The 22,093-nt window shown below is 41.2% G+C and overlaps 1 protein-coding gene across 4 annotated transcripts in view; it reads right to left on the reverse strand.

Annotated features, from left to right (window-relative positions):
* The window catches only part of LOC139761948 (venom carboxylesterase-6-like), a 125,350-nt gene that overhangs the window by 41,285 nt on the left and 61,972 nt on the right, over positions 1–22,093 (reverse strand). For all 4 annotated transcript variants that reach the window (XM_071686657.1, XM_071686655.1, XM_071686656.1 and 1 more), the window contains exons 4-5: positions 14,351–14,495; positions 10,814–10,999 (exon numbers count right to left, since the gene is read on the reverse strand). In XM_071686657.1, coding sequence (XP_071542758.1) covers positions 10,814–10,999; positions 14,351–14,495 — 331 coding nt within the window. The remainder of the gene's footprint in view (positions 1–10,813; positions 11,000–14,350; positions 14,496–22,093) is intronic.

The raw sequence follows: 22,093 nt of genomic DNA on the forward strand, positions 1-22,093 counted from the left end.
CGTATTGCAGTGGAATTTATCAAAAAAGGGGGTGACTGTATTGTTGACTGGTTGGTAAGGTTATTTAATGTATGTATGACTCATGGTGAGGTGCCTGAGGATTGGCGGAATGCGTGCATAGTGCCATTCTACAAAGGCAAAAGGGATAAGAGTGAGTGCTCAAATTACAGAGGTATAAGTTTGTTGAGTATTCCTGGTAAATTATATGGGAGGGTATTGATTGAAAGGGTGAAGGCATGTACAGAGCATCAGATTGGGGAAGAGCAGTTTGGTTTCAGAAGTGGTAGAGGATGTGTGGATCAGGTGTTTGCTTTGAAGAATGTATGTGAGAAACACTTAGAAAAGCAAATGGATTTGTATGTAGCATTTATGGATCTGGAGAAGGCATATGATAGAGTTGATAGAGATGTTCTGTGGAAGGTATTAAGAATATATGGTGTGGGTGGCAAGTTGTTAGAAGCAGTGAAAAGTTTTTATCGAGGATGTAAGTCATGTGTACGTGTAGGAAGAGAGGAAAGTGATTGGTTCTCAGTGAATGTAGGTTTGCGGCAGGGGTGTGTGATGTCTCCATGATTGTTTAATTTGTTTATGGATGGGGTTGTTAGGGAGGTGAATGCAAGAGTTTTGGAAAGAGGGGTAAGAATGAAGTCTGTTGTGATGAGAGAGCTTGGGAAGTGAATCAGTTGTTGTTCGCTGATGATACAGCGCTGGTGGCTGATTCATGTGAGAAACTGCAGAAGCTGGTGACTGAGTTTGGTAAAGTGTGTGAAAGAAGAAAGTTAAGAGTAAATGTGAATAAGAGCAAGGTTATTAGGTACAGTAGGGTTGAGGGTCAAGTCAATTGGGAGGTGAGTTTGAATGGAGAAAAACTGGAGGAAGTGAAGTGTTTTAGATATCTGGGAGTGGATCTGGCAGCGGATGGAACCATGGAAGCGGAAGTGGATCATAGGGTGGGGAGAGGGGGCGAAAATCTGGGAGCCATGAAGAATGTGTGGAAGTCGAGAACATTATCTCGGAAAGCAAAAATGGGTATGTTTGAAGGAATAGTGGTTCCAACAATGTTGTATGGTTGCGAGGCGTGGGCTATGGATAGAGTTGCGCGCAGGAGGGTGGATGTGCTGGAAATGAGATGTTTGAGGACAATGTGTGGTGTGAGGTGGTTTGATCGAGTAAGTAACGTAAGGGTAAGAGAGATGTGTGGAAATAAAAAGAGCGTGGTTGAGAGAGCAGAAGAGGGTGTTTTGAAATGGTTTGGGCACATGGAGAGAATGAGTGAGGAAAGATTGACCAAGAGGATATATGTGTCGGAGGTGGAGGGAACGAGGAGAAGAGGGAGACCAAATTGGAGGTGGAAAGATGTAGTGAAAAAGATTTTGTGTGATCGGGGCCTGAACATGCAGGAGGGTAAAAGGCGGGCAAGAAACAGAGTGAATTGGATCGATGTGGTATACCGGGGTTGACGTGCTGTCAGAGGATTGAATCAGGGCATGTGAAGCGTCTGGGGTAAACCATGGAAAGCTGTGTGGGGCCTGGATGTGGAAAGGGAGCTGTGGTTTCATGCATTATTGCATGACAGCTAGAGACTGAGTGTGAACGAATGAGGCCTTTGTTGTCTTTTCCTAGCGCTACCCCGCACACATGAGGGGGGAGGGGGATGGTATTCCATGTGTTATGGGGTGGCGATGGGAATGAATAAAGGCAGACAGTGTGAATTGTGTGCATGGGTATATATGTATGTGTCTGTGTGTGTATATATATGTGTATATTGAGATGTATAGGTATGTATATTTGCGTGTGTGGACGTGTATGTATATATATGTGTATTGGGGTGGGTTGGGCCATTTCTTTCGTCCGTTTCCTTGCACTATCTCGCAAACGCGGGAGACAGCGACAAAAAAAAAAAAAAAAAAAATATATATATATATATATATATATATATATATATATATATATATATATATATATATATATATATATATATATATATATATATATGTTGGAAAGGATCACATTTTTGCGCGTGATCAAGACATTCCTACGAGTCCATGGGGAAAATGAAACACGAAAATTTCCCAAGTGCACTTTCGTGTAATAATCACATCATCAGGGGAGACACAAGAAACATAACAGTCAGTTGATATACATGGAAGAGACGAAGCTAGGACGCCATTTGATAAACATGTGATTGTCCAAAACATACAACGAGCGTTCATAAACTTATCATTTTACAAATCTTATCAACAATAAAGTTATCTAATTTGCACAGACCATCACTAATATTAAGATTATAATTCTTTGTGTATTTATTAATAGAAGATTCAATGATATTTCTCTTGGTAATAGAGTTAGAGTTAATAACTGAGATGGCGTTACTCCAGTCAATACAATGATCATAGTTTTTAACATGATCAAACAAGGCATTTGATTCTTGTCCCGTTTTTATACTATATTTATGTTGCTTAAGTCTAACAGAAAGATCCTTACCATTCTGACCAACATAAAATTTATCACAGTTTCCACAAGGCACTTTATAGATGCAACCAAGAGAATTTTCTGGTGAATTCCTGATTAAGATATTCTTTATAGTATTATTGTTGCTAAAGGCAACATTTACATTAAAGGATTTAAGCAACATGTGAAGCAAAGTGAAATTATTATCAAAAGGGGGAACTAAAAGATTCTTGGTGTCAATGGGAGGTTTGGGCTCAACTTTATAAAATGATTTCTTTGCTAACTTAAGGGATTTATCAATGAAAGTTCTAGGGTACTTTAACTTATAAAGTGCCTTGTGGAAACTGTGATAAATTATATGTTGGTCCGACTGGTAAGGATCTTTCTGTTAGACTTAAGCAACATAAATATAGTACAAGAACGGGACAAGAATCAAATGCCTCGTTTAATCATGTTAAAAACTATGATCATTGTATTGACAGGAGTAACGCCATCTCAATTATTAACTCTAACTATTACCAAGAGAATTACCAAGAGAAGAATACTTCCCACCCATTCCTCACGTGTCGTAGAAGGCGACTAAAGGGGACGGGAGCGGGGTCTAGAAACCCTCCCCTCCTTGTATTTTAACTTTCTAAAAGGGGAAACAGAAGAAGGAGTCACGCGGGGAGTGCTTATCCTCCTCGAATGCTCAGATTGGAGTGTCTAAATGTGTGTGGATGTAACCAAGATGAGAAAAAAGGAGAGATAGGTAGTATGTTTGAGGAAAGGATCCTGGATGTTTTGACTCTAAGTAAAACGAAGCTCAAGGGTAAAGGGGAAGAGTGGTTTAGGAATGTTTGGGGAGTAAAGTCAGGGGTTGGTGAGAGGACAAGAGCAAATGAAGGAGCAGCACTACTCCTCAAACAGGAGTTGTGTGAGTATGTGATAGAGTATAAGAAAGTAAAGTCTAGATTGATATGGGTAAAACTGAAAGTGGATGGAGAGAGATTGGTGATTATTGGGGCCTATGCACCTGGGCATAAGAAGAAAGATCATGTTTGAGGAAAGGATCCTGGATGTTTTGGCTCTAAGTAAAACGAAGCTCAAGGGTAAAGGGGAAGAGTGGTTTAGGAATGTTTGGGGAGTAAAGTCAGGGGTTGGTGAGAGGACAAGAGCAAATGAAGGAGCAGCACTACTCCTCAAACAGGAGTTGTGTGAGTATGTGATAGAGTGTAAGAAAGTAAAGTCTAGATTGATATGGGTAAAACTGAAAGTGGATGGAGAGAGACTGGTGATTATTGGGGCCTATGCACCTGGGCATAAGAAGAAAAGATCATGAGAGGCAAGTGATTTGGGAGCAGCTGAGTGAGTGTGCTAGCAGTTTTGATGCACGAGATCAGGTTATAGTGATGGGTGATTTAAATGCAAGGGTGAATAATGCGGTAGTTGAGGGAATAATTGGTGTGCATGTGGTGTATAGTGCTTTAAATGGAAATGGTGAAGAGTTTGTAGATTTGTGTGCTCAAAAAGGACTAGTGATTGGGAGTACCTGTTTTAAAAAGAGAGATTTACATAGGTGTACGTACGTAAGTAGGAGAGATTGCCAGAGAGCGTTATTGGATTACGTGTTAATTGATAGGCGCGTGAAAGAGAGACATTTAGATGTTAATGTGCTGAGAGGTGCAGCTGGAGGGATGTCTGATCATTATCTTGTGGAGGCGAAAGTGAAGATTTATAGAGGTTAATAGAAAAGAAGAGAGAATGTTGGGGTGAAGAGGGTGGTGAGATTTAGTGAGCTTGGGAAGGAGACTTGTGTGAGGAAGTACCAGGAGAGACTGAGTGCAAAATGGAAAAAGGTGAGAGCAAAGGACGTAAGGGGAGTGGGGGAGGAATGAGATGCATTTAGGGAAGCAATGATGGCTTGCACATAAGATGCTTGCGGCATGAGAAGCTTGGGAGGTGGGCAGATTAGAAAGGGTAGTGAGTGGTGGGATGAAGAAGAAATATTATTAGTGAAAGAGAAGAGAGAGGCATTCGGAAGATTTTTGCAGGGAAATAGTGCAAATGGCTGAGAGATTTATAAAAGAAAAAGGCAGGAGGTCAAGAGAAAGGAGCAAGAGGTGAAAAAGAGGGCAAATGAGAGTTGGGGCGAGAGAGTATCATTGAATTTTAGGGAGAATAAAAGATGTTTTCGAAGGAGGTAAATAAAGTGCATAAGACAACAGAACAAATGGGAACATCGGTGAAGGGTGCTAATGGGGAGGTAATAACAAGTAGTGGTGATATGAGAAAGAGATGGAGTAAGTATTTTGAATGTGTTTGATAATAGAGTGGCAGATATAGGATGTTTTGGTCGAGGTGGTGTGTGACGTGAAAGGGTCAGGGAGAAAAGTTTGGTAAACAGAGAAATGGTAGTGAAAGCTTTGCGGAAGATGAAAGCCGGCAAGGCGGCGGGTTTGGATAGTATTGCAGTGGAATTTATCGAAAAAGGGGGTGACCGTTGTTGACTGGTTGGTGAGGATATCCAGTGTATGTATGGTTTATGGTGAAGTGCCTGAGGATTGGCGGAATGCATGCATAGTACCATTGTACAAAGGCAAGGGGGATAAAGGTGAGTGTTCAAATTACAGAGGTATAAGTTTGTTGAGTATTCCTGGGAAACTATATGGGAGAGTATAGATTGAGAGGGTGAAGGTATGTACAATGTATCAGATTGGGGAAGAGCAGTGTTATTTCAAAAGTAGTAGAGGATGTGTGGAATAGGTATTTGCTCTGAAGCATGTATGTGAGAAATACTTAGAAAAACAAATGGATTTGTATGCAGCATTTATGAATCTGAGAAGGCATATGATAGAATTGATAGAGGGTGCTCTGTGGAAAGTATTATGAATATATTGTGTGGGAGGTAAGTTGCTAGAAGCAGTGAAAAGCTTTTATCGAGGGCGTAAGGCATGTGTACGTGTAGGAAGAGAGGAAAGTGATTGGTTCTCAGTGAATGTCGGTTTGCGGCAGGTGTGCGTGATATCTCCATGGTTGTTTAATTTGTTTATGGATGAGGTTGTTAGGGAGGTGAATGCAAGAGTTTTGGAGAGAGGGGCAAGTATGCACTGGATGAGAGGGCTTGGGAAGTGAGTCATTTGTTGTCCGCTGATGATACAGCGCTGGTGGCTGATTCTGGTGAAAGAAGAAAGCTGAGAGAAAATGTGGATAAGAGCAAGGTTATTAGGTTCTGTAGGGTTGAGGGACAAGTTAATTGGGAGGAAAGTTTGATTGGAGAAAAACTGGAAGAAGTGAAGCGTTTTTAGATATCTGAGAGTAGATTTAGCAGTGGATGGAACCATGAAAGCCTAAGTGAGTCACAGGGTGGGGGAGGGGACGAAAGTTCTGGGAGAGTTGAAGAATGTGTGGAAGGCGAGAACGTTCTCTCGGAGAGTAAAAATGGGTATATTTGAAGGAATAATGGTTCCAACAATGCTATATGGTTGCGAGACGTGGGCTATAGATAGGATTGTGCGGAGGAGGGTGGATATGTTGGAAATGAAATGTTTGAGGACAATATGTGTGGTAATAAATAGTGTGATTGAGAGAGTAGATGATGTATTGAAATGGTTTGGTCACAGGGAGAGAATGAGTGAGGAGAGTTTGACAAAGAGAATGTGTCAGAGGTGGAGGAAACGAGAAGTGGGAGACCAAATTGGAGGTGGAAGGATGGAGTGGAAAAGATTTTGAGCGATTTCGGCCTGAACATACAGGAGGATGAAAGGCGTGCAAAGAATAAGGTGAATTGGAACGATGTGGTATACCGGGGTCGACGTGCTCTCAATAGATGGAACTAGGGCATGTGAAGCGTCTGTGGTAAACCATGGAAAGTTTGTGGGGCATAGATGTGGTAAGGGAGTTGTGGTTATTCTGAATTACACATGAAAGCTAGAAACTGAGTGTGAATGAATATGACCTTCATTGTCTTTTCCTAGCGCTACCTCTTGAGCGCGCAGGGGTGGGGGTGGGTTGTCTATGTGTGTGTGTGGGGGGGGTTAGGGGGGTTAGGGGAAGTTGGGGGGGGGCGGTATTTCATGTGTGGCGGTATATATATATATTTATATATATATATATATATATATATATATATATATATATATATATATATATATATATATATATTTTTTTTTTTTTTGCTTTGTCGCTGTCTCCCGCGTTTGCGAGGTAGCGCAAGGAAACAGACGAAAGAAATGGCCCAACCCACCCCCATACACATGTATATACATACGTCCACACACGCAAATATACATACCTACACAGCTTTCCATGGTTTACCCCAGACGCTTCACATGCCCTGATTCAATCCACTGACAGCACGTCAACCCCGGTATACCACATCGCTCCAATTCACTCTATTCCTTGCCCTTCTTTCACCCTCCTGCATGTTCAGGCCCCGATCACACAAAATCTTTTTCACTACATTTTTCCACCTCCAATTTGGTCTCCCTCTTCTCCTCGTTCCCTCCACCTCCGACACATATATCCTCTTGGTCAATCTTTCCTCACTCATTGTCTCCATGTGCCCAAACCATTTCAAAACACCCTCTTCTGCTCTCTCAACCACGCTCTTTTTATTTCCACACATCTCTCTTACCCTTACGTCACTTACTCGATCAAACCACCTCACACCACACATTGTCCTCAAACATCTCATTTCCAGCACATCCATCCTCCTGCGCACAACTCTATCCATAGCCCACGCCTTGCAACCATACAACATTGTTGGAACCACTATTCCTTCAAACATACCCATTTTTGCTTTCCGAGATAATGTTCTCGACTTCCACACATTCTTCAAGGCTCCCAGAATTTTCGCCCCCTCCCCCACCCTATGATCCACTTCCGCTTCCATGGTTCCATCCGCTGCCAGATCCACTCCCAGATATCTAAAACACTTCACTTCCTCCAGTTTTTCTCCATTCAAACTCACCTCCCAATTGACTTGACCCTCAACCCTACTGTACCTAATAACCTTGCTCTTATTCACATTTACACTTAACTTTCTTCTTTCACACACTTTACCAAACTCAGTCACCAGCTCCTGCAGTTTCTCACATGAATCAACCACCAGCACTGTATCATCAGCAAACGACAACTGACTCACTTCCCAAGCTCTCTCATCTACAACAGACTGCATGCTTGCCCCTCTTTCCAAAACTCTTGCATTCACCTCCCTAACAACCCCATCCATAAACAAATTAAACAACCATGGAGACAATATACACCCCTGCCGCAAACCTACATTCACTGAGAACCAATCATTTTCCTCTCTTCCTACACGTATACATGCCTTACATCCTCGATAAAAACTTTTCACTGCTTCTAACAACTTGCCTCCCACACCATATATTCTTAATACCTTCCACAGAGCATCTCTATCAACTCTATCATATGCCTTCTCCAGATCCATAAATGCTACATAGAAATCCATTAGCTTTTCTAAGTATTTCTCACATACATTCCTCAAAGCAAACACCTGATCCACACATCCTCTACCACTTCTGAAACCACACTGCTCCTCCCCAATCTGATGCTCTGTACATGCCTTCACCCTCTCAATCAATACCCTCCCATATAATTTACCAGGAATACTCAAGAAACTTATACCTCTGTAATTTAAGCACTCACTCTTATCCCCTTTGCCTTTGTACAATGGCACTATGCAGGCATTCCGCCAATCCTTAGGCACCTCACCATGAATCATACATACATTAAATAACCTTACCAACCAGTCAACAATACAGTCACCCCCTTTTTTAATAAATTCCACTGCAATACCATCCAAACCTGCTGCTTTGCCGGCTTTCATCTTCAGTATAGCCTTTACTACCTCTTCTCTATTTACCAAATCATTTTCCCTAACCCTCTCACTTTGCACACCACCCCGACCAAAACACCCTATATCTGCCACTCTATCATCAAACACATTCGACAAACCTTCAAAATATATATATATATATATATATATATATATATATATATATATATATATATATATATATATATATATATATATATATATACGAATTAAGTGTATATGAACGCGCACCTTCATAGAACATACAAAGCTCCATCAGCCAAGATCGAACCTGGTACCCCTTGTGCAAGAGGCAGACATGCTAACCGCTAGGCTAAGGGACTGTATAATAGGAAACAACTATTCGAAATACTAAGTACTCGAATACCCTTCGTCTCACTATGGTGAGCAACGGGGTCTATCGGTTGTTTCCGAACAGAACACATAGCCAGCTGAGAGCGTTTTACCGAACCTGACTGTACAACGCGGAGTTATATGAATACGAATTAAGTGTATATGAACGCGCACCTTCATAGAACATACAAAGCTCCATCTGCCAGGATCGAACCTGGGACCCCTTGAGCAAGAGGCAGGCATGCTAACATCTAGGCTAAGGGACTGTATAATAGGAAACAACTATTCGAAATACTAAGTACTCGAATACCCTTCGTCTCACTATGGTGAGCAACGGGGTCTATCGGTTGTTTCCGAACAGAACACATAGCCAGGTTCGATCCTGGCTGATGGAGCTTTGTATGATATATATATATATATATATATATATATATATATATATATATATATATATATATATATATATATATATATATATATATATATATAACCTAACCTAACCTAACCTATCCCTGGGGATAGGGGAGCAAGAATACTTCACACGTATTCCCTGCGTGTCGTAGAAGGCGACTAAAAGGGGAGGGAGCGGGGGGCTGGAAATCCTCCCCTCTCATTTTTTTTTTAATTTTCCAAAAGAAGGAACAGAGAATTGGGCCAGGTGAGGGTAGTCCCTCAAAGGCCCAGTCATCTGTTCTTAACGCTACCTCGCTAATGCGGGAAATGGCGAATAGTTTGAAAGAAAGAAAGAATATATATATATATATATATATATATATATATATATATATATATATATATATATATATATATATATATATATATATATATATATATATATATATATACGTCTCAGCTAACATAATATCAGTATATTTAAGAACCTTCAGGTTTGGTCGATCCTTGGGCAAAACACTCCGTGACTTGAGTTTCAACATAACCTTCATGAAAGAGAAATCTTGATATGTTTATAATTTCTGACTGGTGTGGAGCCGAATGATAAGGACGACCTTTAGATCAAAGGCTCTTCATCATAAGTGAATTTCAGTCACAAACATTAGGCTAATGAAAAATAAAGGTTGATTTAAGTTGTCAGTGTGATTCGATTACTCAGTGAAGAACATATTAAAACTTTTGATTAATTTTGGAGGCTTTCGTCATGGACGAAAGTCCACCATCGAGGCTGTGCCACGACTGAAATATGAAAAGGCTTAAAGAGGAGAAAGATGAGACGTGAAAAAAAAAAATGATATAAGTCTTATGGAAGAAGTGGAAAACCTGCCTTACATTGCTTGTCTGTACGAGATGAGTGGGTCTTGTAGACTTACAACCTTCTGTGGGATAAAGTATAGACCTGATCATTCCTTCAGTAAACACTATAAAACACTGAAACTACGTTGATCAGCGTCAATGTCTATTTAACGATGTAGCCTTCACGCTACTCGTCAAGTGCCCCTCAAGCTACACAGACATGAAGTACAGAGAAGCTGTAGATAAGGTTATTGCTAACCTCATCACCTTTAAGACTTCTTTTCGTTCTTTGAAGGTAACTGTAACAAACAATCAAACAAACAAAGGAAAGTAACCCTCATCTAATATCATGCAGGACGACCGACAACCTTGAATACTTACTAGATATAGATACACTAGATACTCACTAGATATAGATACTTAAGGTACTCACTAGATATAGATACACTAGATACTCACTAAATATAGATACTTAAGATACTCCCTAGATATAGATACTATTGGTACTCACGAAATATAGATACTTAAGGTACTCACTAGATATAGATACTATAGGTACGCACTAAATATAGATACTTAAGGTACTCACTAGATATAGATACTATTGGTACTCACTAAATATAGATACTTAAGGTACTCACTAGATATAGATACTATAGGTACGCACTAAATATAGATACTTAAGGTACTCACTAGATATAGATACACGAGGTACTCACTAGATATATATGCACTAGGCATTCACTAGATATAGATATTCTAGGCACTCATTAGATATAGATATTCCAGGTATCTACTGAATATAGATACTCTGGATGCCTACTAGATATAGATACACTAGGTACTTACAAGGTACAGGTAAAGGAATGATAGTTCCGTACATCTGTATAAACTCTGTGGCAGGAAGAGGTCTGGGACAGACGTAGACCCATCCTGACTCACCTGCAGCCATAGGCGTCAGGAGCTGGAAATGGACGGCAGCACCCCCGGCGCTCTCACCGAAGATGGTCACCTTGGCTGGGTCACCTCCGAAGTCGAGGATGTTGTCCTGCACCCAGCGGAGGGCCAGCGTCTGGTCCTTCAGACCCATGTTGCCGGGCACCACAGAGTCCCCAGTTGACAGGAAGCCTGGAGGAGGGAGTGACAGGAGAAATGATCGTGCTAGGCAGCTAACCGGTTGTTATGGAAAATATGATGGTTGTTCGGTACATACATGAGCATCGATCTCCCAGATGTGCTGTGTTGATGGTTAGATATTTTGATGTGGCGAAACTGAGCTGGGAGATCACGATGACTGTCGTAGATGCTATGAAGTGTAATTGTTATCAAATCTAACTTGAATACGTTCAAAGTATATGTATATAGTATCTGTATGGAACAAGAGGAGCACAAGACTATGATAATTCGTGGTAGTTCCACGATCTAACATGTTGTCAGACTTCAGCAGCCACTCAACGCAGTAGTTATAAGAGAAATTTTGACACTAGATATAGATACTCTTGGTACCCACTAGATATAGATACTAGAGCTATTCTTCCCCTGCGATTAATCATTATGGTGTTATCTCCCTCTCTTATCGATGATGTAGCTAATTTACTAAACTGTTTTTGTTGGATGCTTTGCTTTGACAGGAAGGGAATACCGTTCAATGACCGAAATATCTGCTAACTTCCTGGCTGAGAACTTTAGCTTTCGAACAATAGTTAAAAAAGGAAAAAAACACAAGCAGAGCCTAATGGGCATCCAGGAGACAACACACGTTACTCCCCAGAGCAGAACACACCCGTGAGGATTCCTCCTCTTCCCACAGCCATGGCATCTCTGACACCTGCTGACGATCGTCCTCAGAGACCCAACAATCGTCCAGTAACCTGCTCGGGTCTATGTTATCATGTGATCGTGGATTGATTGGCGAGCAACAGTTAGTAGCTCACTAACGTTCACCCACGAATCGCTAGCGTCTCTGCCTCGGGCCTATTGTTGTCAGGACTCAAGATACATCTCTTCCCCAAAGGACAGAGGAGCAGGAAGGGATAGGAAATTAAAAATCGATGTTCCCAGAGCTGTGCCTACGGTACAGACATAGTTTTACGTCATCAGAACCGACAAATCATACGATCATCTGAAAGTTTCCCCAGATAAAGAAGGAAGGAACTTCACAAACATCTGTGGAAAATATAAAGAAAGGAAAGAATCTTAAGGAAGAACTTATCCTTGGTGATAGCTAGGCTTTCGGATCGCACCGTAGTGAAGACAATGTCTCTAGATCTGCCGGAGAGAAACAACTACATCTTAACATGAGCAGTAGTGGATAAAGGTGTTTTCAAAAGCCCAGAATTCCTTATGAAAGACTCAGTAGCGAGATATTCCTCCAGAGAGCCACAACACAAACTTCCCCTCTATCCTGGGCTCTAGCCAGTAGCCATGACGAAGGGTTCCAACTGCCTATGGTGCTGGAGGGAATTTTGCCAGCGGTCATGGAGCGAGTACCGTAGTGATGATGACTGGAGTATATCGGTGGTGATGGACGGGACGCGACGGTGGTGATAGATGGAGAACCCTTGTGGTGGTCTAAGGTACAAGCTACTGGACACGGACAGAACACACCAGTGGGATGAAAGGCACGCGCCACCATGGGTGACGGAAGAATAACACTACTTGCGACGGTGGCAGAAACTGGTGATGGGAAGGTTACCTCAGTGATGTTAGATGGAATACGACAATGGTGATGGAGGGAACAAACCCCTGATGGTTGACGGAGCACATCAGTAGCACTGGATGGAATATACCTATGGTGATAAAGGGTAAACACTGAGGCTTATTGGGAACTGTTACGTGTCAAGTTACACTCTGCGAGACACCACGTCGCATTTCTATCAGACAGTGACTCTGTCAGGCCGGACTCATTACTGAATAGTCAAATACCAAATAGAATAATGTGTGTGCTACATGGTTATCTTCTGAATCTAATGAAAAAAATACCATGATGAAAAACTTTGGACTCTACAGTAAGATGTAAAATGAAAGAGGCTGGGTCAAAGCTGATATCAAGAGTATGAATTATGACCTCATAGCACAGCAGGTAGGAGGCAGTGCCATTAAATTTCTTAATCTGGATGTTAACTTCATCATATTGGAAAAATCAGCACGCACAGATTGCGAATCATTTTTAAACTTCACATGGTCGCGTATGATGATGATGACGCAGCCCCAGACATTGATGCGCTTGACTCCTCCCGTACCTCCCACCACCACCCTCGGTCCTCACGTCTGACCACCTCGCAAGCACCTCCACCCTCTAACAGGCACCAGATTAAAGCCAATAGCCTTAATGCTTTAATCATAATGTAAAATCTCACCAACGGGAAATATCAGAATCCATACAAGACGGAAGATTTGCTTTCTGACACGATCGTATGTAGGTGGGATGAGATTCAGTATTTACTGAGAGCCATCTCCCTCATCTATCCCCGGCACAGGGCGGCACTATCCCTCAATCCTCCATCCCTAAACAACACTTGGCAAACGCCATCACCAACCAGCATAGAGCAGAAAAGAGACAACTACGTTACATATGATAATCTTGTCGAAAATCATGACAAAACAGGAAATTTCAGCATTTATAGAGAAGGGTTGCTCTTTCAACACATCACACTCGCCATTAGCAAGAGGTTGTAGTCTGGCTATTCAGTCCATACTCTACAATGTACACAATCACATCGTTGCCACGTCTCAGAAAACTCGCCAATCACTGTGCCAGGTATTAAAGTGGTCAACTGTACGTCCTAGCATTGTACACTGTTTTCAGTTTGAGGCTTTGATACAAAAGAAAGAATACAGCGGTGAGCCACCAATATGACTCCTGGATTGCGAAACAAATCTCATGAAAGCCGTTGTAGAGGAATTTATTCAGTTTAAGAAGATAAGATTAGAACACGTTTTAACATGTGTTTGAAACTTTATCATTGGTTACGACATCCTCAGTTCAAGGTGCTATCCAAGGTTATAATCTAATTGGTAGGCAAACTGGTGGGCAGAGTTCTACTTCGAGTGAGGCGAAGCATAGTGTCTTCAGCGTGGTTGATAACATACATTCTTAACTATTGGTAAGAATAACTTGCAGCAATATCATAAGTACATTTGACAGTGGACAGACGACAATCTCGCTTAGCTTCAACAACTGATGTTATTTGAACTTCCGTTATTAAAGAAGAGAAAAAATATAGGCTTCCCTCATTTCTTATCTGTTTGTTTATCATTATTTCCACACTGAATTCTACGTATCTGATCCATTCTCCAAACACAGACAGCCTTTTAACACGTAAAAGTCTGTTGCATTAAGCATTTGAGTTTATATATCGCCTGACCACTACAACACTGAACTCCAAGTTATATTGACTCACGGTCAATGCAACTCGAAGTTCTGATAAAGAATCATCAAGATCTGACTCAAGCTCATTATTACACTGCAGTACTTACCCAGAGTTCCCAGACGGTACTGGACAGCCACAAGGACGATATCCTTGGTCATGAGGGGCAAAGGCGGGTACAATTGCTCACCCCCGCCATTCTGGAAGGAGCCGCCGTGGATCCAGACCATCACTGGCAGCCCAACGGTGAGCGGCTGCAGACGTGAAGCGTAACACCATGTTATTAACATCTCTCCTTCATGTAAGGTGGCTATCGAAGAGTAAAAGTTGGTATATGAACTTAAGGACTAAGTTTTATAATGCATTCTGTCACCACAGAGATCATACAGACCCTCATCAACTACGACCACGAGAACTCCGACTTCAACGGACGACTGAAATACTTCATGCAAAACAAATTCACAGCGGCAGAAACTCCAAGCAACACAACAACACACAAAATACTGGAACAGCCTACAGTAACTACAGGACAACCTCTTCAGAAACATCAACCACATATCACAAGACTACAAAGTCAAGTTAGTTATCTGTCACCAAGGACTCTGTGAGCTGCTTACCAACATGACGTACGTATGTGGGAAGCACAACCTGTACACTATCCAAAAGACTCACTCTACCTACACTTACAAGAAGGCTCCATCAAACTACATGTCACCAAGAAGCACAACACTGCCCTCACACGAGAGACAGTTGTTAGATCTACAAGGACTACGTTGTGAAGAAGACACAAGACGCATACCCACAGCCGTAGCACTGATTTATCAGGGAACAGCAACCAAAGGTCAACACCAAGATCACGTACCAAGACAGGATACTACACAGTATGATGACACCTCCAGATATCACAGAGGATCACTGGCCTACATTACTTGGCCTGAGGATGGGATAAGGTTTCCCACATTCTGTTCATTGTTGTGAACTATGAGGATGAAATAAAACTAAAAATTTAACATTCAGACTTCCATGAAAATTGAGAGTAACCAAAACAAACATTCATCACAGACATACGAGTTCATTAATGTTATGTATGTTATGGTTTTTAACAAGACATTGATGAAATCTAACTAAGCATATAGATGAAAAGATACATAAATGAATATATATATATATATATATATATATATATATATATATATATATATATATATATATATATATATATATATCCCTGGGGATAGGGGACAAAGAATACTTCCCACGTATTCCCTGCGTGTCGTAAAAGGCGACTAAAAGGGGAGGGAGCGGGGGGCTGGAAATCCTCCCCTCTCGTTTTTTTTTTTTTTTTTTTTTTTTTTTTTTTTTTTTTTTTTTTCCAAAAGAAGGAACAGAGAATTGGGCCAGGTGAGGGTATTCCCTCAAAGGCCCAGTCCTCTGTTCTTAACGCTACCTCGCTAATGCGGGAAATGGCGAACAGTTTGAAAGAAAAAGAAAAATATATATATATATATATATATATATATATATATATATATATATATATATATATATATATCGTGCATCAAAACCGCTAACACACTCATTTAGCTGCTCCCAAAACACTTGCCTCTCATGATCTTTCTTCTCATGCCCAGGTGCATATGCACCAATAATCACCCACCTCTCTCCATCAACTTTCAATTTTACCCATATTAATCGAGAATTTACTTTCTTACATTCTATCACATACTCCCACAACTCCTGTTTCAGGAGTATTGCTACTCCTTCCCTTGCTCTTGTCCTCTCACTAACCCCTGACTTCACTCCCCAGACATTTCCAAACCACTCTTCCCCTTTACCCTTGAGCTTCGTTTCACTCAGAGCCAAAACATCCAGGTTCCTTTCCTCAAACATACTACCTATCTCTCCTTTTTTCACATCTTGGTTACATCCACACACATTTAGGCACCCCACTCTGAGCCTTCGAGGAGGATGAGCACTCCCCGCGTGACTCCTTCTTCTGTTTCCCATTTTAGAAAGTTAATACAAGGAGGGGAGGATTTCCGGCCCCCCGCTCCCGTCCCCTCTAGTCGCTTTCTACGACACGCGAGGAATACGTGGGAAGTATTCTTTCACCCCTATCCCCAGGGATAATATACATATATATATATACACACACACACACACACACACACACACACACACACGCACACACACACACACACACACACACATACATATATATACATATGAAAAATGTAAGAAACAATTTAGAAAACAAACTTTTAGCTTGAAATGAATGAAAAAATGAACGTCACATAATGGTTCAACCTCTGGCTATGGAAAAGGAAATGTACAATTTATTCACACAAACGTCAATAGCAGTTCTCATCAATTTCACCACTGAATCAATAAGCTTCAATGTCTAAGCTACATTTTTCTCCAACTTCACTATTTTCTTGTCAAAACACCATGCATGAAAACTATCACTCCAGTAACACAACTATAAACATTTACTTCCCCTTTAGAAAGTTCTGGGGAAGTCTGTCTCGATACACTGCGGCGAGGCGACGCGACGCTGACACAATCACTGTCACAATATCACTTCTGCCTCCTTCCAAGCGTTGTTTCAGGGAATAATTCCGGGTTGCTGAAGTGCCGCATAGGCTGGCACGATAGCCCGGGCCACATCGAAGACGTTATGAGCCCGGCCGTTGTCCACAGATTCGAACGCAGCGTCGAGTCTTTTATCTCATGTAGTTTTCAGAGGTCTTCAACTCCTCAGCTGCTGGATTGGGTAGTTGGCTGACTAAGCTGTTGGAAGCCTCTGCCCTCAGGCCCACATCCCTCCCATCACAGCCTGGCTGGTTTGGTACAATTAGTAGGTATTTGTCCAATGCACTCTTGAACTTCTCACCATGCACTCCATGCTGTGTTTGTTGGCAGGTGGCAAGGTGTTGAAGAGTTTTGGGCCTCAGATGTTTAAAGTGTTTTCTCTTTTTTGTGTATATAGCACCTTTGGCTTTCAGAGGCAATGTTTTGAAAAAATATCTTTGCCTATCATGCCAGTAGGATGTTCCACACCATTTAGGATTTTCCAAGTACTGATGATGATATACCTCTCCCATAAGTGCTTCAGGAAGTATAGCCTTAGTGATTCAATCATTCCCACTAATTCAGATGCTGTACCACATTAATATGGATTATGAAAGATCTCTGGACACATTCTAGACTCACAATTTTGCTTGCCTTGTAGGATGGTGTTAGAATGCAACAGTAATTAATTGGTGAAAGATTAATGCTCTGAATAATATCATCAATGGTTTGGTTCTCTTGTCTTGAACGTCTGCATGATCTGGCCTGCTATCCCTCTGCATGAGGCAACCAATATTTTGTTGTGTTTGCTGAAGGTTAGGTCATTAGACATCATTTCATTCATGCTTCTTTTGTAGCCTTTCAACATCATCTGTTGATGTAATTTTCATACTTATTCTTGTATTAGAAGCAAAGGATGATACAAAACTGTGGCTCTTATTTGTGGCAGTGTCAGATATAAGAAAGAGGAACAGGAAGAGTGGAAGTACAATTCCTAAGCATAATGAGCTCTTTTTTTTTTTTTTTTTTCTATGGAGGCACAGGAGGTGGGATGGTTTACAACTATGTGTTGTGGTATATTACTTAAAAACTTGTATATCCATCAAATTTTTCTGGTTATTCCCATCTTTCACATTTTATGTGCAATGACATATGGTCATATTTGTCAAATGCTTTTGCAAAGTCTGTGAAAATCACGTTAATATTTTCGTTGTTTTCTAGAGCTTCAACAATTCTATCATAATGCTCAGGCAGTTTAGAAAGGCAAGACCTTCCCTAGCCCTAAAACCATGGGGTCCTGTATTATGTAGCTTGTTCACTTCCAAAAATTCGGTCAGCTTACCAATATGACTCTTTTGAAGATCTTAAAGATGTCAACAGTGTTTTGGGACTGCTTTGCTTCTGCCTTCGAGAGTGGGGTGATGTGGATCACTTTCAAACTCTTGGGAACGATTAAAGAATCTAGCCTTTTTCTTCAGAGCATACTTAGTGCACAAGTAAGAGGTGTCTTGTGTTTCTTAATGAAGATCCATGAATCCAGGGCTGGGGCCGAGTGCATGGGCATGTTCTCAATGGTGTCTCAAAATCATGTTGAGACGGCACTTGATGCTCATGTGTGTAATTGACGGATTACCGTTTAGAAAGAAGTTGGTTGGGTCATTCATTTTTCATGTTTTTGGTTTGCTGAACAATGTCACACTGCCTTTTTAGAATCTCACTCATCTTTTTGTAGTCAACTCACTCATTTTTTTGTAGTCAACTGTAAAGTTAACTTTTTCTATTTCAATGGGCCAACAGAGTTTGTGGTTCTGGATTTGCATTTTGCATATGAATAAAAGTGTTATGGGTTATTTCTCATTTCCTTATGGCTTTTTCTTCTTTTTCCTGTTTCACATGACAGTTTTAGTTTATGGTCTATGTCTGACTATTCAATGATACGTTTCCTCTCTTTTGCTATATGAACTGTGGTGTTTTCAGATCTGCATTTTTTTTCTTTAAACTATTGTCAAGTGCTCATCTTTCTCATTCTATCCTTGACTTTTGGTGCATTCTTCTCACCAGTATGTGTCTGTTGCATGTTTGGAGAACCAAAGTGTTCACGTCATTTACACATTCTTCTGTTCTGATACTCAGCTGGGTTTCCCATTGTGCTGCAGACAGTGCATTGATGACATCCTCCCAGTTCATCCATTTATTATCAAAACTGAAATTACTGAAAACACCACTGTTTTCTGTGTTCCAACTCGGCAGTTTAGAATCCAAGCTTGTTTTTAATTCAATCAGGTTGTGATCAGAGTATGGGGTATTGGAGATGGTAATATCACATATTAGTTTCATTATTTTGAAGATTAAGTTCTCTGGATGGTTTTGCTATTTGTTTGCCAAGAGAAAACTTTTCACATAGTCTGAGCAACTCTCTTTTTTGCAGCAATTTGTCCGAATTGCTTCCAGCACCAGTATATTCCAATATGATGTTATTTCATGCCTGTCTCCATTTAATGTGTGGCAGACTGAAATCCTCTCAGACAAGTATAATTAGGACCTTTCCCAATTTAAAGTGTGGTAGGGTGAAATCTCTAGAAACAAGTATAATTAGGACTGGGTTTCTGAGGAGGTCGAAACATGGTTCTACATTTTTTATTTGGCCTGTAAATTCATAAGGCCTGCATCTGGCAGTCTATAGATTAATGCAATGACTGGGTTAGGGCTTTCAATCCTGACAACAAGTGCTTCTGCTACATCATTTGAAGAGTTCAGGAGTTCAGTTGTTATAAGCATATCTACTGTATACAGTCTAACTCCTCCACATGGTCCTCTAGTCCTGTCACATATGTACAAGTTGTAATGCGGAATCCACTTGAATAATTTAACAAGCCACTTTTGAATGGGATTCCATTTACTCTATATGATTTTTGTCCCTGGTGGGTGATTTGAATGCAAAGGTGAGTAATGTGGCAGTTGAGGGAATAATTGGTATGCATGGGGTGTTCAGTGTTGTAAATGGAAATGGTGAAGAGCTTGTAGATTTATGTGCTGAAAAAGGACTGATGATTGGGAATACCTGGTTTAAAAAGCGAGATATACATAAGTATACTTATGTAAGTAGGAGAGATGGCCAGAGAGCGTTATTGGATTACGTGTTAATTGACAGGCGTGCGAAAGAGAGACTTTTGGATGTCAATGTGCTGAGAGGTGCAACTGGAGGGATGTCTGATCATTATCTTGTGGAGGCTAAGGTGAAGATTAGTATGGGTTTTCAGAAAAGAAGAGTGAATGTTGGGGTGAAGAAGGTGGTGAGAGTAAGTGAGCTTGGGAAGGAGACCTGTGTGAAGAAGTATCAGGAGAGACTGTGTACAGAATGGAAAAAGGTGAGAACAATGGAAGTAAGGGGAGTGGGGGAGGAATGGGAGGTATTTAGGGAATCAGTGATGGATTGCGCAAAAGATGCTTGTGGCATGAGAAGAGTGGGAGGTGGGCTGTTTAGAAAGGGTAGTGAGTGGTGGGATGAAGAAGTAAGAGTATTAGTGAAAGAGAAGAGAGAGGCATTTGGACGATTTTTGCAGGGAAAAAATGCAATTGAGTGGGAGAAGTATAAAAGAAAGAGACAGGAGGTCAAGAGAAAGGTGCAAGAGGTGAAAAAAAGGGCAAATGAGAGTTGGGGTGAGAGACTATCAGTAAATTTTAGGGAGAATAAAAAGATGTTCTGGAAGGAGGTAAATAAAGTGCGTAAGACAAGGGAGCAAATAGGAACTTCAGTGAAGGGCGTAAATGGGGAGGTGATAACAAGTAGTGGTGATGTGAGAAGGAGATGGAGTGAGTATTTTGAAGGTTTGTTGAATGTGTCTGATGACAGAGTGGCAGATATAGGGTGTTTGGGTCGAGGTGGTGTGCAAAGTGAGAGGGTTAGGGAAAATGATTTGGTAAACAGAGAAGAGGTAGTAAAAGCTTTGCGGAAGATGAAAGCCGGCAAGGCAGCAGGTTTGGATGGTATTGCAGTGGAATTTATTAAAAAAGGGGGTGACTGTATTGTTGACTGGTTGGTAAGGTTATTTAATGTATGTATGACTCATGGTGAGGTGCCTGAGGATTGGCGGAATGCGTGCATAGTGCCATTGTACAAAGGCAAAGGGGATAAGAGTGAGTGCTCAAATTACAGAGGTATAAGTTTGTTGAGTATTCCTGGTAAATTATATGGGAGGGTATTGATTGAGAGGGTGAAGGCATGTACAGAGCATCAGATTGGGGAAGAGCAGTGTGGTTTCAGAAGTGGTAGAGGATGTGTGGATCAGGTGTTTGCTTTGAAGAATGTATGTGAGAAATACTTAGAAAAGCAAATGGATTTGTATGTAGCATTTATGGATCTGGAGAAGGCATATGATAGAGTTGATAGAGATGCTCTGTGGAAGGTATTAAGAATATATGGTGTGGGAGGCAAGTTGTTAGAAGCAGTGAAAAGTTTTTATCGAGGATGTAAGGCATGTGTACGTGTAGGAAGAGAGGAAAGTGATTGGTTCTCAGTGAATGTAGGTTTGCGGCAGGGGTGTGTGATGTCTCCATGGTTGTTTAATTTGTTTATGGATGGGGTTGTTAGGGAGGTAAATGCAAGAGTCTTGGAAAGAGGGGCAAGTATGAAGTCTGTTGGGGATGAGAGAGCTTGGGAAGTGAGTCAGTTGTTGTTCGCTGATGATACAGCGCTGGTGGCGGATTCATGTGAGAAACTGCAGAAGCTGGTGACGGAGTTTGGTAAAGTGTGTGGAAGAAGAAAGTTAAGAGTAAATGTGAATAAGAGCAAGGTTATTAGGTACAGTAGGGTTGAGGGTCAAGTCAATTGGGAGGTGAGTTTGAATGGTGAAAAACTGGAGGAAGTGAAGTGTTTTAGATATCTGGGAGTGGATCTGTCAGCGGATGGAACCATGGAAGCGGAAGTGGATCATAGGGTGGGGGAGGGGGCGAAAATTTTGGGAGCCTTGAAAAATGTGTGGAAGTCGAGAACATTATCCCGGAAAGCAAAAATGGGTATGTTTGAAGGAATAGTAGTTCCAACAATGTTGTATGGTTGCGAGGCGTGGGCTATGGATAGAGTTGTGCGCAGGAGGATGGATGTGCTGGAAATGAGATGTTTGAGGACAATATGTGGTGTGAGGTGGTTTGATCGAGTAAGTAACGTAAGGGTAAGAGAGATGTGTGGAAATAAAAAGAGCGTGGTTGAGAGAGCAGAAGAGGGTGTTTTGAAATGGTTTGGGCACATGGAGAGAATGAGTGAGGAAAGATTGACCAAGAG

The sequence above is a fragment of the Panulirus ornatus genome, chromosome 42 (assembly GCF_036320965.1).
Source record: "Panulirus ornatus isolate Po-2019 chromosome 42, ASM3632096v1, whole genome shotgun sequence".
Classification (NCBI taxonomy): Eukaryota; Metazoa; Arthropoda; class Malacostraca; order Decapoda; family Palinuridae; genus Panulirus; species Panulirus ornatus.